Source organism: Cordyceps militaris (genome assembly GCF_000225605.1).
Source record: "Cordyceps militaris CM01 unplaced genomic scaffold CCM_S00007, whole genome shotgun sequence".
Lineage (NCBI taxonomy): Eukaryota > Fungi > Ascomycota > Sordariomycetes > Hypocreales > Cordycipitaceae > Cordyceps > Cordyceps militaris.
In genome coordinates, this window is record NW_006271975.1 from 1,223,021 (window position 1) to 1,237,369 (window position 14,349).

General features: G+C 54.1%; 6 protein-coding genes across 6 annotated transcripts; 2 read left to right on the plus strand and 4 right to left on the minus strand.

Annotated features, from left to right (window-relative positions):
• Positions 1-4,157: 4,157 nt before the first annotated feature.
• On the minus strand, positions 4,158-4,568 carry CCM_08610 (uncharacterized protein; the record flags this gene model as incomplete). Its single annotated transcript, XM_006673747.1, has 1 exon — positions 4,158-4,568. The coding sequence occupies one exon, from the start codon at positions 4,566-4,568 to the stop codon at positions 4,158-4,160; it is 411 nt and encodes a 136-aa protein (XP_006673810.1).
• A 640-nt stretch (positions 4,569-5,208) lies between these two features.
• Positions 5,209-5,757, minus strand: CCM_08611 (uncharacterized protein; the record flags this gene model as incomplete). Its single annotated transcript, XM_006673748.1, has 1 exon — positions 5,209-5,757. The coding sequence occupies one exon, from the start codon at positions 5,755-5,757 to the stop codon at positions 5,209-5,211; it is 549 nt and encodes a 182-aa protein (XP_006673811.1).
• An 860-nt stretch (positions 5,758-6,617) lies between these two features.
• On the plus strand, positions 6,618-7,253 carry CCM_08612 (uncharacterized protein; the record flags this gene model as incomplete). The annotated part of the gene is made up of 1 exon (XM_006673749.1): positions 6,618-7,253. The coding sequence occupies one exon, from the start codon at positions 6,618-6,620 to the stop codon at positions 7,251-7,253; it is 636 nt and encodes a 211-aa protein (XP_006673812.1).
• A 1,141-nt stretch (positions 7,254-8,394) lies between these two features.
• On the plus strand, positions 8,395-8,766 carry CCM_08613 (uncharacterized protein; the record flags this gene model as incomplete). The annotated part of the gene is made up of 1 exon (XM_006673750.1): positions 8,395-8,766. One exon carries the CDS (start codon positions 8,395-8,397, stop codon positions 8,764-8,766), a length of 372 nt encoding a protein of 123 aa, XP_006673813.1.
• A 3,070-nt stretch (positions 8,767-11,836) lies between these two features.
• Positions 11,837-12,438, minus strand: CCM_08614 (uncharacterized protein; the record flags this gene model as incomplete). Its single annotated transcript, XM_006673751.1, has 3 exons — positions 11,837-12,268; positions 12,335-12,342; positions 12,414-12,438. 3 exons carry the CDS (start codon positions 12,436-12,438, stop codon positions 11,837-11,839), a joined length of 465 nt encoding a protein of 154 aa, XP_006673814.1.
• Positions 12,439-12,904: 466 nt separating this feature from the next.
• On the minus strand, positions 12,905-13,640 carry CCM_08615 (uncharacterized protein; the record flags this gene model as incomplete). Its single annotated transcript, XM_006673752.1, has 2 exons — positions 12,905-12,999; positions 13,037-13,640. The coding sequence occupies 2 exons, from the start codon at positions 13,638-13,640 to the stop codon at positions 12,905-12,907; spliced, it is 699 nt and encodes a 232-aa protein (XP_006673815.1).
• Positions 13,641-14,349: the final 709 nt, after the last annotated feature.

Consider the following 14,349-nt stretch of genomic DNA (forward strand, 5'->3'; position numbering starts at 1 on the left):
ACGTCCAGCTCGACCACTTCTAGCTCTAGTGCGACATCAAGACCGTCTACCACTTCTACTACTACCACTACTTCAAAGACCAGCTCCAGCACCACCACTTCTGCAACGCCCACGCCGACTGGCCCTGTCATTAGCCAAGGAAACGTCAACTACACCTACTATGGCTGCTTCTCTGAGCCTAACAAGGGCCGTCTCCTGACTACGCAAATATACAACAACGCTACTGACATGACTATCGGAAAGTGTCTGCAAAAGTGCGACGCGGCTCAGGCCGGCTACAACTTTGCTGGTGTTGAGTATGGACAAGAATGCTGGTGCGGCACAACGCTGCGGCTGGACGGAGGTCAGTCTGCTGACCAGCCTGGCAAGAATGTCACTGGCTCGGACTGCAAATTCCTGTGCCCCGGCAACAAGACGGAGTACTGCGGTGCAGGCGTCAGACTGAGCACATATGTGCTCAAGTCGTGGCTCCAGAAGCAGAGCGCGCCAGTCAAGCTCAAATATTAAGCTGCGCAAGACGACCAATCCATCACTCCCTTTTAATATCGTCTCATCTACATACAGCTGCTCGTCAGCCGCATACCTTTTCACTTTATAATACATTCCCATTTACAGATCAGCGAGATCTTCTTACTATAGAAACTGCATTAATGCATAGAAAACGAACATGAGGAAACATTGGGCCTGTAAGATTGGCTTGGTGCTGTACAGGGGAGGTTGCGTGTTCACACCGAGAAACGGGTTACATTAATAGAAATTTATTGTTATTATCTGCATTATTATAGCACCAAGTGCAGTAGAAGCGCCCTTTTCTGGCCTATTGTGACAGCTGATGATCGGACTTGGCAATGTCATCGATCTGGCTGAGAGACTCGGTAACGGCGAGGAAGATGAAAATGCAAAGCCCAGTCCATCGCGCTGCTGTAAAAGTACACTCGTCCGCGCAGACAGACAACTACGGTCCTCCAATGATCAGATTCGGCTGCGGCCGCAACCTCGGGCGTCCATCCCTCGTCGTCCTGTTGTCCATCTCCAGCCCGACGCGGCGCGCAAAATTCTCCTCGTCCGTGACACCACCTTGGCCGCCCTCGCGGAACGACCCGAATATGGCGGCCAGCTGCGCGGCCTTGGCCTTGGCCGGGCCCTCCATGACGTCGGCCAGCAAGGGCCCGACGCGGCTTGCATACGCCTCCGTGTAGCACTCGGCATAGCGCAAGTCGGCGGCGCACAGCGGCAGCGGCAGGAGCGCGAGCACGCAGATGTCGGCGAGCGTGAGCGAGGCGAAGACGGACCACCAGCCGGCGGGCCGGATGGTGATGGAGCCGTCGGGGTGCGGCGCGTCCGAGGCCGTGGCGGCGCTGTAGTCGGGCAGCGCTTCTGCTTCTGGGCGGCCCGCCGGCGCGCTGTAGCTGGGGGGCGGGCGGTCGCGCACGGCGGCGAGACGGGCGGCCGGCACCAGGGCCAGAGCGCACAGGTGGTCCGGCATCTCCGCGAGGGCCCGCGCAAGCGGCGTGTTGGCGCTGAGGAGGAGGGGGAGAGCGGCGTCGATGGTGGCGCGCGCGCTGGTGGCCTCGGCGACGGAGCTTCTGAATTTTTTAAGAGGTGTCAGTCATGGAACTTTTATCCATGGTGTGTGCATGGGGAAGGAAGGAGGGGTTACATTTGGAGAATGGTCAAGAGTTTGGAGAGGAAGTACTCGACGCGGCCGATGCGCTCACTCGCCGCGACCACAGCCGGCGTATACAGGGGCAGCACGTCGGCCACGGGCACCGCCGCCGCCGCCGCCGCATCCACCACAGCAGCTAGCAAGTCACCGGCGTCCGACACGGACTCGGCCGCCTCGGCGAGCAGCACGAGCACGGCGTCGACGTCGACGAGCCGCGGGCGGTCCGCAAAGGGCAGCCGAGAGACGGACTCGACGCGGCGCAGCCACTTGTAGGACAGCTGGGCGGTGAGCTTGAGGGACTGCAGGGCGGTGCGGAGGGCGTGCAGCGGCGAGGCCGCGGTGCGCGGGGTGCGGATGAGGGATTGGCAGAAGAGCCACGTGTGGTGGGAGGCGGCGATGAGGCCGATGGCGGCGACGGCGACGGTGAGCGGCCGGTCGTACGAGTCGGCGGAGGGGCGGGCTGATGAGGGAAGAGGCGGGTTCGGAGAGGCAGGACGAGAGGACGGCGGCGGCTCGGCGGCTCGGCGGCGAAGCGTGCGCATAAAGGCGTGCGCGACGGCGGCCATGGCTTTTTGGTGCACGTTGCGATGGCACGACGGGATCTGGAGGGTCCAGCGGAAGGGAGGTGAGAATGGGGCGGTTGGGCTACAGGTGAAGCAAAGGGTTCTTTCTATTCAGAGTAGATTGCAGCTTGAGGCTATCACAAAAAGGGCATGCATGCCACGGCAGCGGCCAAAAAGGTTCCAGGCGGAGATGCGATACGGGCAGCTTCTTTTTCGCGAGGGGACAGATACCACGGCTTGGTTCCAGGCGGAATATGAATCTGGTGACCCTGCGCAAGCAGGCAACTGGAAGCTGGCCTCTTGAGAAAGGATGGAGAGGATACCAAATCAGAGACCACTAATTTGTACCGAGCTCACGTTGTCGTGCCGAGAGCTGTGATATTGTTGCACCTCTAAAATGCCTTTTCAACACGGTCTGGCGACGTGGGGAGTGCGGGGTGTCTCCCCTTTGTCGCAATGTGCCCCGTGTGGCACGTGTGAAGACTCGGGCGAAATGAACATTTCATCCAGCCTGGAAGTTTTCCCAGCTGGTGGTAGAGCCCTTCTAAACCTAGCACAGTCTAGAGCAGATAGCGCAGGGCAGCGCAGTCTAGCAGGTTTATGCCGTGATCCTGAGTTCTTGTTTTTGTGAGTGGGAGTCGACGCAACGCTTGCTGATACTTGCTGATTCTCCATGTTCGTGTCGAATAAGAAAATGAATAACATCAATTCTGTTACATATCTATGTAGAGACGAGGTTGCCAAACCCACTAACAGCCGAACGCATGAAATCTTGCTGCGAGAGCCAATGCCCGCATATGTTTGGACAGCTTTGGTCCAAAAAGTTGTCTGTGCAGCGCTTTCGCAAATTTCTGGCCTCGAAGGTTAAACTGGTGAACCAAGGCGAACTCTTCAAACGCGCGAGGATAGATGCCAGCGAAGCCCCAGTCCAGAATAGCTATTGGCTCCCCCATCTTGATATTGAACTGGCTAAGGTCGCAATGGCATATGGAAAGTCGCTCTCCTTGCAGTTCAACGCGATCAGGATGGCCTCCCTCCTCCAGCTTAGCGTTTACCCAATCTTGCAGCTCCATGACATCCCGGAAGCTGCGATCTGACCCACAATCCGAGAAGAACCTGTCGACAGGTCTCTGCTGTTCGAAGGGCCCGATTGTAACATTGGGCGGCAGAGGAATCTCCCAGATGTGACGGGCTGCATTTGCGATTTGACTCACTGCCTGTTCCGCCATCTGTGGATGCCATTTGCCGTATGCTGCACAATCATCGCCCTTCACATTCTCCATGACAATATATGTCACTGATGCACCATTCGGTTGAGTTGTTGTAAAGGCATCAAACACTTGAGGAACGCGGACGATGTGAGGATCGGCATGCTCATGTACGTATTGTTGCATCGCAGCTTCTGTTAACCTCACATATATGCCGTACTTGACCCAAATCTGGTCGCTGTACTCGAAGCCGTTGGCTTGCGATCCATCCACTCTACAGAGAGCTTCGACGTCAGAACGTGAGGGAACCTGTAGTTCAGCCATTCGGTCGAGAGTAGGAATAGTTGGTATGTCTGGCATGTAGCTTTGATAGATGTTATTGTTTTTAGAAGGAGTGGTTGTGGACCCTGACTATTGCGTGGGTGATTGTTAGTATGTATGGGTGGCGGGCGGTGCGACTTTGCTTAAATACACTCGTCACCGATGTCATAGCACACGCATTCTGAAAGAGCTCTTTCATGAAGCGCTAGTAGACATTTTTTATCAAGCTATGTCTGCCGTTTGACACTTTTCATCATTTGCGTCCAAAATATCATCCCTTCTTCGCTCCCGCTTCTGTATTTGTATCCTCTTCCACGCCCACTTGCAACGAGGCTCGCTCCCAAGACAGCGCAATCTCAACCACACCAGAAACACAACGCAACACACAAAGTCCTCCCCCTAGCTACCCTGATCCTGCTCCGTCTGGGGATTCTCATTCTCCGCAATCGTCGGCAGCATCCACGCCGCGCGGGCCACGACCAAGTCGCGTTGCGCGAGCATCTCCGCCACGGCGACACACCAGTCCGTCACCTCGGCGTAGCGGCGCGGGTCCGCCCCGTCCACGTACGCCTGGGACAGCTGCCAGGCCTCGTCGACCCTGTGTCTCTGCATGACGCCGAGCAGCCGGCTGCCCGCAAACTGCGGGAACCGAAACGGGCTCGCGCGGAGCTCCTCGGCTTCGCACCGCGGCTTCGTCCCCGCCGGGCCCGTCAAGGAAAAGAGGGCGCCGCCGCCGTCGGGCTCGTACTCGACAAAGATGGCGACGCTGACGCGTAAGAGGATGATTTGGTAGACGGGACACTCTGTCATGGTTTTGGTTTGAAAGGGGTTTTTTTTTTTTTTTTGTCGACGTGCTTGGTGGGTTGGTCGGTGTGGTTTATCGGTCGTGGGGGGGCGGTCGTTCGTTGGGGGGAGACAAGCTTGGTTAAATGATTGGGAAGCGAGTCGTCATGGTCGTCGTATCGTGGTCGTTGCCTTCAGTTTTGCACTCGCTTGGGCTTTGCGGGCATAAACATGGTTGAGCTGTGGCTGTTGCACCGCGTCACTGCGTCGACACAAGTCGTTCGCTAAGCCCAGTCATGGGAGGGCAGGTACGCGCCGCTTGTGCTACGCAGGACACGACGCGTGTACTTGTCTGATTCACCGTCTCTCAAAGCGGTCTTTCTTGATGCCTGGATTCATATTTTCGGGCATCACCCTCGGCGCACATGTTGCCAGACTGCGCGCAGTAAACATGATGCCGACGAGGTCTGCAAGTATCTGGAAATCATCCAACTTGCCCCTATCGGAGTGTCGAGTGCAAGGTAAAAGCTTTCTTCAGTCCTGGGAAAATCACGAGCACGGAATACGAGACGAAAAGTGCAATGTGATTGGAGTGCCTAGTTATCTCGACGATCTGTCCACTGTGATGCGCATATCTCTTCTGCCCACCGTTAGCCGAAGGCAACATCTAGCTAGTCTCCGTTTGGGGGTGCATGAGCCGAATAAGATGTCCGTACCAAAGGTCTGGTGCTTGCTTGGACGTATTCAGAAGCTTCGTGTCGATTAGTTTGTTCTTGATCAGGGCATACATGATTTTGGCGCACCAGAGGTGCGGATCGCCGTCTTGGGGGCAAGGAATCGTCTCGACCATCTTCTGAATCTTGACTCGGTCATCAGTCCAAAACTGAGCATCCGGTCCAATGTCATTGTCCAGTTTAAACTTCAGCTCCATGTCGTTATTCTCAAGAGCGCCGTTCTCTTGTAGATGATAGACCTTGTCGTGGACACTGCCGTCGTCTGAACCTTCCAAAGCGATAGATGCACTTTTCTTGCGGGAATCCACGATCATGTTAGAGCACTTGCGGTACTCGGGAAAGTGATGCATGTTGATATTGATCTTGGAGAAGTGTGTAGAATTTCTTGCTCGGTTAAGTTGTTGCGAGAATGGTTGCGAGTCTGGTGGCGATTGCTGGGTTGTTGCGAGTATGGTTGCGATTGCTGGAAAAATCAAGAGCATCTTGGCTCGGCGGCGCTCTTATATACTCACTTACTAGGCATGACCAGGCATCTCGATCCGACGACAACACAATACAATGTTTACAGACTGTGTCCGACGTAGTGCTCGGTGATTGTCACTGTTGAAGCTTACGCAGGCAGACCAGCAACTGAGACCTCTGATGGGTCCAGTTCCTGCAGGCACACAATCTTGTACGATGTGGCGATGTAGGCTTCCACACACACCTCAACTCAATTAGGAGACAAGAATAGGAACAACAGTACCTGATTCCGTATAGTATTGTTGAAGCCTGCACGAGCAACCTAGGAATTGAGACCGCGGGATTGGTTGGGAGCTCGGGCCGGACCCACTTTCTGTAGGCACACACCTTGTTGGCCATGGATGGAGGCTTTTTCAAATCCTTTCATACATATTTGACATTATCAGAAGCAGCAAGAACAACGGTGCCTGATTTCCCATCTTTCTTATCCCTGCGACACGTTTCCTGCATATTGTCCTCTCTTTCTTATCCCTGCAATACGCATAGTGACCTGTACTAATAATGTCTCTGATATGGTCGGTACCCAACAATACATGACGATGCAATGCTCAACGAAGGCGAGACAGTGTAGCCTCGGAAAGTACCAGGGAGTAACACAATGAGTATCCGAAAAAGGGAGAAGCCGGTTTATTGCCACTTGGTCGCTGCTGCTTTCGGGTCTTGTTGCAGCTGAGGTGAGGCGACTGACGAAGTACAGGCCAACGGGCGCAGACGTGGTACACGGCGCCTACCACAGGCCAGATTGCTTGTGACAGATGTTGGTACACGGACAAGACTCAAAACCCCGACTTTCCCATCCTCCTTTGTAAAGAGTGATGCCATGTCCCCGACCTGCCAACGGCCGCGAACCCGCCCAAACCCCAAACAAAGAGTCCCGGGGCTCCCGATGGCTTCCTCGGCCGCGGCCCCCTCTGCACCGTACAAGCTGTACATGCGGCGCTATCGCGGCGCCATCTTCAACCCCGATGACATGCAGGGCCGCATCTTCTTCGTCTTCTGCCGGGGCAGCAAAGCGCGGCTGGCCGAGATGCAGCGCTGGAACTTTTGCGGCATCGCGTACGCCGCGTGGGACGCCCGCGCCCCCAACCCGCTCCTGCGGGAGAAGAGCGACCCCGCGACGGGACAGGGCGGCGAAATGGCGCTCGAAGGCTTCGTCGACGCCGCGCAGGTCGAGAACCCAACGTCGGCGCTGCGCCGCATCGTCGAGCTCTTGCCCGAGGACATGGACAAGCACGACGACGAGTGGCGCAAGTGGCTCCGCGCCCGCGTCCAGGCCGCCCTGAAGGCGCGCGACGGGAGATCAGAGGACGAGGTCGAGGAGGAACTGACGCGGAAATATCGCGACGAGTGGCAGTGCCAGTTCTTTGAGGTCTTGGCGCTGGACAAGATTGAGAAACTGCGCAAAGAGAAGCTGCTGTGGTGGCCGGAACAGCAGCGTCTATTCGCACTGGTCTAGTTATTTCAAATTACTCTCGGGATATCGTTTTCTAGTCCAAAAATCATCGTTCTCTGAATCGCTCTCTTTTCTGCCGTCTGGTATATTTTTGGGTCTCCTTTGGCCAGGGCATTGTTTATCAATTCCGTCGTGCCGTCAAGCCACGCCCGCACACCATGTTGGTAATCGACCCAGGTTGCCAGAATTGCCAGCAGAGTGTCCATGAAACCGTGCCCGCCACTGATTCATGTCCCCGTCGATATACGTGCGCTCCTGGTTCGCTCATTGGGTGCCTTGTTCGTGCAGATGTAACTCGAAGCACGACGCACAGTGCAGAGTTCCGACGTCATATCTGCACGATACAGACATTCACAATCTTGTTGCCTAGTTTGGGTGAGACTTGGGCATGGCAGACTGAAAAGTGAGACGCTCTCGAGCCAGGAGCTGGGCCTTGCGCAAATTGGCCATGTGAATAATAACTCTTCGAGGGTAACACGGTCCACTGTCCCGGGTATCGCATGACCAATAGAACTCCTCAACCATGATGACTCGTTTTTTTAACGATATAGTCCTTTGCTATAAATATATCCCTCAGATGCATAATATTAATATATTTCGGCATGGGGTCTGCCAAGGAAACGGCGTGCCGGATGAAAGCCTCATCCGACAGTTCTAGCAAGCATTGCCTCGGTGCGGCGCACACCTTTGTCCTTCTCAACCTTGTGTCTCCAAATATCCGACCGCCTTCATCCCCATGTTTCTCACGGGTAAGCCACCAGGCTGGGGTGTGGTTGCACAGTTTCTCTTTTTCAGTAGTATATGCACCCTGCGGCATGCATCATGGCACTCAAGGCACACACAATATCCCCTGATCATACGCCCAAGGAAAGCCACGTGTGTCGCAGGCAGCAACATACCGTAGTCAGGGCCGCACTATATCCTGCCCTGCCCAGGTCTTGCGCGGTAGAAGGTCAAAAGACGACGGAGATGCTCACGATTCAGAAGCATCGCCAAGGCCAGTCACTGCTACGAGATGTGCATCACGCTGGCATTTGCAGACTTATATAAAGCCAGAAAAGGGGCATGAAGTCAGCCGTAGCTTTTGTTGGCGTTTTGCTTCTGTTTCATAGCAAAAACAAAACCACAAGATAACTACAAAAAAATGCAGGCCGTTTTCGAACTGTGGTGCCTGCTCTGCAACGACTCGCCCATGAGCGAAGCCCGCCTGATCCTGGAATTCCCCAACGAGCAGCTGGTGATGCACCGGTACCGCAGGGCGCAGCCCAAGAACGAGTTCCTGTTCGCCGTCCAGCCGTGCGCCCGAGTCCCGCCCGGCTACACCGCCGTGGCCGTGCTGTTTGGCGAGGCGGTCCGGCCGGCCCACGACCTGTGCATCTCCGTGCAGCCGCCCGAGGGGGACGCGGCCGGCCCCAGAGAGTGGGTGGCCGCCATCCTGGACGCGCTCGCGGCAAAGCGGCTCGTCAATAGCGAGGCGCTGCAGATTTGGCGTCGGCTGGCCCATGGCGAAGAGTAGGTGCCGGCTCATTCAAATATCATCAGCTGACAAGAGACAAGGTGTAGTAGTTAGGAACCCGTCATGAGATGGAGGAGGAAAAGGGAAGATACTGCGGGATGGAAGAGACGGATCGGCGAGGGACAAAGCCTGGCAGATAGTGGTATAGGCTGGCAAATGAGCAGAGTCTCGGGGTAAAAAGATGGAATTGTTGGAATATTAGCTACCTATAAGTACATCTTTCATCGTACCAGTGTAGTTTTGACCCGGTTGGCAATAAAACAACTTTTGCCAATCATCCTCCGATTTGTCATATTTCCCTTGCGTATTCCAGCACATGCAGCTCGCCAGGTTCAAGGTTATTGGCTTATTCGAGCAAAAAGCGCGTTCCTTCGCAGGGGGATCCGTCGTCTTTCCCTTCACTCAGCATACTTGCCTTTGCATACAACATACCTTGTTCATTGTTCTTGTTTCTCGTTTCGTCGCTACTTGGCGCGAGGCAACGCAGGCATCGTCCTCTGCTCGTAGTTTTACTCCTTCGGACGCATCGCCTGGGGGCACACCTGGGCACTCCTCGTGCTTTGAGAACAGCAGAGCCAAAACACCAAGTATTCAGTCCACCTGTGGTTCTGTATAGCTAGTGTCAAACCAGTCGATTTCCATGTCGTCCAAGCCCGAGTCTATGCCCGAGTCGTAGCTGATCTCGTCCTTGTTCTCTTCCGTCTGGCTCGCCGGGGCGGACTCGCTAATTTCGTACTCGCTGATTTCGTACTCGTCGATTTCGGGCTCGTCGATTTCAGGCTCGTCAATTTCAGGCTCGTAGATTTCAGGCTCGTAGATTTCAGGGTCGTTGACTTCAGGCTCCATGATTTCGGGCTCACTGATGGTCGGCGGCAGCTCGCTGGCTTCATTCTCACTCACAACGGGCTCGCCTTCATCCCCTTCACTGACTGCCGCGTCTTCGATTTCCGGTTCCTCAACCTCTGCAAACTCGTCGTGCTCACTGTTTGCCGACTCGCCGCCCCCGTCGTCTGGCTCACTGCTGCTGCTGCTGCCCGGCTGCTCGTCGAGGGCCCCAAACGCGACGAGGTCCGCCTTGGTGTCGCCCTTCCAAAAGACAATGTTCCTCTCCAGAAGCAGCCCGCTCGCGGCCCGTATCCAGTCGTCGGCGGTCTCGGCACCGCCCGCCGGCGGCGCCAAAGCGGCGCTCGCGCAAATGTGCCGGACCTGCTCGCGGCTCGCGGTGAAGAACCAGCCGACCTCGGTGGTGTGCTCCGGCGGCGTCGCCGGCACGCACAGCTCCTGCACCTCGCTGACCTCACCGCAGCGGTACAGGAAGAGCACGATGGGCGCGGCCGGCCATTCAAAGGCGAGGGCGTCCTCGCCGTTGTGCTGGGTGCGCCACAGTGCCTGGTACATTGGGTACTCGAGTTGTTCCGTGTCATCCATGGCTTCTTATAGTTTTTTTGGGCGAGTAGGCATACTATGAAGAGAATAAAAAATCCAGGAACTGCGAGATTTTCCTTCTTATCCTTTTCCGAGTTCATGTGCTACAGGGTCATTTTGGCACAACCTTTTGTCGCGCTCTGTGTCCTGTTTGTGACACAGAGTATCACAACCCAACCCGTATGTTGGAGCGCGTTAGAGCTACACATGTTTCGATTTGTTTTGGACTTTCTGTCAGAGTGTAGCTTTTAGTGTGTAAGCGGCATGCGAAGCTATTCTTTCTGTGTGATGAAAGATACTACCTCTATACCTGTAAATCCGCATCACAAGCACCAGAATAGTTACAGCTTATCGCCTTTCTCTTATTCCCTTCTTCTTTGCCTCCCTCTTCTCCTTCGTCTCTCCTTTTTCTCTTTTCCTGTCTCTCCTTGGCTTTGCTTTCCTCCCTCTTCCTCTCCTCCCTTGTCTTTCTCCGCTCCTCTTTCTCCTCGTCTGCTTCCCTCCGATCCTGGGTTGCAATACCAAAAACCCCCTCCATATACAGATCTGCTATGATCCTCCCAACAATGTGGCCGAGCGCTTGCTTGGGGTCGCTGGTTTTGAGCTTGGCCGACACGTAGCGCTCCGCATTCTCCTGGGTCGCGCACGACTCCCGTATATCTCCCAAGAGCTTGCGTTTTGTCGCTTTGAGGGCTGTATGTGCCGCTTGCACCTTGCACTCTGGAGGCTTCGCCCCTCGCGGCGTCACGGTAACTAGCAGACCCGCGCAGCTGTTCGCCAGCTGTGCAGAGGTATCGATCCAGTACTCTAGTGTTTCATTGTCGCTTCGTCTGGCGCCAGACTTGATGATTTTGAATACGGGGCAATGCGAGTGATTCTCGAACTTGTATACTGCAGCCATGGCGGGCAAGGATTTGGTGTGGCTTCGTATTGGTGCTTGCTGCAGGGTGGCAAGTTCTTGACTCACATCTACAGCTTTTACTCGTAGCGGCTGGCGTACTTATAACCTTTTTTCTTTCCTCAATTTCACTGCTTTTGTGTTCATTTTTGTGTCCGGCTTCATTGTTTTTTCGTAGCCTTACAATCCACCGTGGTGGCACAGTAATACAGACAGACCACAGCCGAAACACGCAAAGGTCAACGGGCGGTAGCAAAGAGTCTCAAGACCAGCGGCCAAGGCCATTTTTTCTTGGACATGTATTGCAAGCTTGGTGGCTAATTCTTTCATGTCAGTGCGTCACGACAAACTGGTGGAACTATGCACATTTTAATACATCGAAACGGCTTCCCGTGCAACATGAATGCGTCGGAAATTCCTGGGCACGGGTGGTCTCGGCTGGGAATTCTGAGTTTGGAAAAGCTTGATTGAGGCTATCTAGGATGGCGCCAGAGACTTCTTCCATACTCTGTACAAAAGTGTGTCTATTGGGTTGTCTGTGTCGGCGCCTCGCAAGCTTGCTCGTTCGACAGAAGACTGAAGAGTGATAGAAAACAAGACTCCCGGTCTGGCTGTCCACGAAAGGTTCCTCACAGAAGCAACTAAGAGACCTCGGGAGAGCGTATAATAGAACAAAACAACTCTGCCTCCAACGCAAATGAAGCAGCAAAGGCCGTCAACGAAGGTGACTGCGGCCGCTCACTGCACCTACACGACTGCATGTAAGCCATCATCCATCAATTCTGTCCCAAGATCCCTGAGAACCCTGTCCACCCAGGCGCGTCCTCTGAGACGATCATTTTTCCAGCAGCACATCCACAATTTTTCGACATTGTTGGATTTGTCCGCCCCGAACGCGCGCATGTAGCCGCGGGAAACCCCTTTTCCCATAAATTCGGGCATTTTGGTCGAGTCATACCCCTTGTAACAAACCCACCTCGTCGGGTGTTCGATCAATTGTAAAAGCTTGCCCGACCGTTCCTTGCTTGGCTGCACGGGCTGAAGTTGAATAGTGTAGTTGCCCATGTCTGTCACGCGCCACCACACGTTGTAGAGTATGTTCTCGGCCATGTTGCAATGTAGGAATGGACAATCGTTGTTGTGTTTGCTCATTGTAAATGGAGATGAGTTGAAGTTGGCCTGTCAAGACCGCTTCCAAAGTCACGCCGACGTCCAGATATATATACCCCAAGAAGAGCAGCGTACAGCTTTCACTGCGGCTTAGTTCCCTTGGTCCGCATGAACTCTTACACCCTACCGCTGTGTACTACGATAGCTCACATACCTCTTGCCACGTCTTTATTGATCATGGCATGATACCGAACAGATAGTTGCACCAGTTCGTCGTGACGCATCGCAGCAAGCATCCTTTTTCGGCGAATCGCGGTGCAGTTGCTACGTTAGCCATGCCAACCTAACCCAGCACCCTTCTCGGGAGCCTCGGGGTCAAAGAATGTAGAAAACAAAGGCACATTAAAAGTACGACATGTCAGCCCCTTGTTCATTGAACTTGACAGTAGTTGCGGCAGCATTGCAAAGCTACGTGGTTGGTGACGCGCTTCATTCTCAATTGTAAAACACGAATGTTTAATCGATTTAGTCCCGGTTTCTAGATACAGTTCAAGCTAGGAGGCTTCCCTGAATTAACAAAGCTTATCAACATTATCATCCAGGCGCTGACACGCCACCCAACTCTCTCCACCAAGACGTCTTACCAAACAGTCCGCACCACCGCCAAAGAGAGTAGAGTAAAGTATGCAACAAGAGAGAGACACATCACGAGAGCAGGTTGTTGCTGTTATCGGTGGTGGCACGAGCTCTTTCTTCGACGAGTCCGAATTCTGACTCTGTTATCCCTTTTTCTGCCCGATCTGCGTATGACGGTACTTTACATGCAACAGCACTGACTGCAACACCCGGGCGAACTCTCCCTGTTGGCATCTGTGCTCTCGGCTCTCATCAACATCTCTTCCGTGAACACTACATTGTCGTATTTATTCACAGGTTCCCTCACCTCCTCTGCTGGCCTAGTCTCGCTCTCAGCATCCCTGCACGCACTCTGCATCTCTCTGTTGGCACCTTCGCTCTTGGCTGTCGTCGGCCTCTTCTCGATCTTGGCCTTGCTGATCACATTTTCCACCACCTCCTCTGGCGTCTTATCGCCCTCGATCTGCTCTTTGAAAATCTCCTCCAGCCGGCCGCCATCCGTGTAACTTTCCCCTCCGGTAAAATCGGACGAGAGCATGCACACTGGGTCTTTTGTCTGGTAGAAGGCCGGGAGCTCTTCCTCGTCGCAGCTCTTGAATAAAAAGTCTTGCGGGTCGTCGTATTCCCCGGAACCCCAAGCATGAACACCGCAAATCGCTGTGATCTTGACTGACAGGACACCCTCGTCCGTCTTTAAGATGCGATAAACCTTGCCGTAAAATCCATCTCTTGAGAGTGCGTCCCTGTAGTGGACATAAAGGGCAGGATCACCCTCCAATGTGGTGCTGTACAAGCTGACATCCATGCTGTCTCTGGTCGTGGTGAATGTGTTGTTGGTTGAGCTTTAAAGATTGTGAGTAGTTAGTTGCGTGCAGTTTCAAGGGCTTCTTCTTCTACCAGCAATCACATCCTGTCCCAGCTATATATACTATACTTACCTGGGGATCCGGGCCATAAGCGCCCTGGGGGTGCATCAACCCGTCATCAGAGAGGGCGGACGGCCTGCCGCTTGCTTTAATGGCCTTCCAGCCAGCGTCCTGCATCGGCGCATCGCGTTGTGCTACCCGGATAATGAGCAAAGACACCAATCTCGGGGTCGAGTCGTCAAAGACAAAAAGCTCATGCGTCGTAATGCAGATACGTCACCCAGGCATCCAACTTGTCAGTGCCAGCGCCAAACGCTCAGTTGTGTAATTGGTGTCACCACCACCGTCCTCAGTCTGTGCCCGGATTCTGGTCACATTGAACGACTTGGCTTTGAGAGAATCAAAAAAGGTAATAATTATGCTCCAACGAAGCCATATCCGCTAAACTATCAGTCTCGACTTGTTTCCGTCGTCCTTTCCTTTCCAGTCCCTCTATATGTCATACATGAAACAAAACTCCCCATGAAAATGCCAGGCAAGAAAAGAAATTTTCCACCATACGAATAACAGAAAAAGGAGAAGAAAAAATAAACCCCGACTCCTCTGGGAGAAATATCCCGCAAATGATCCAAGCCGAAAAAAAAAGGC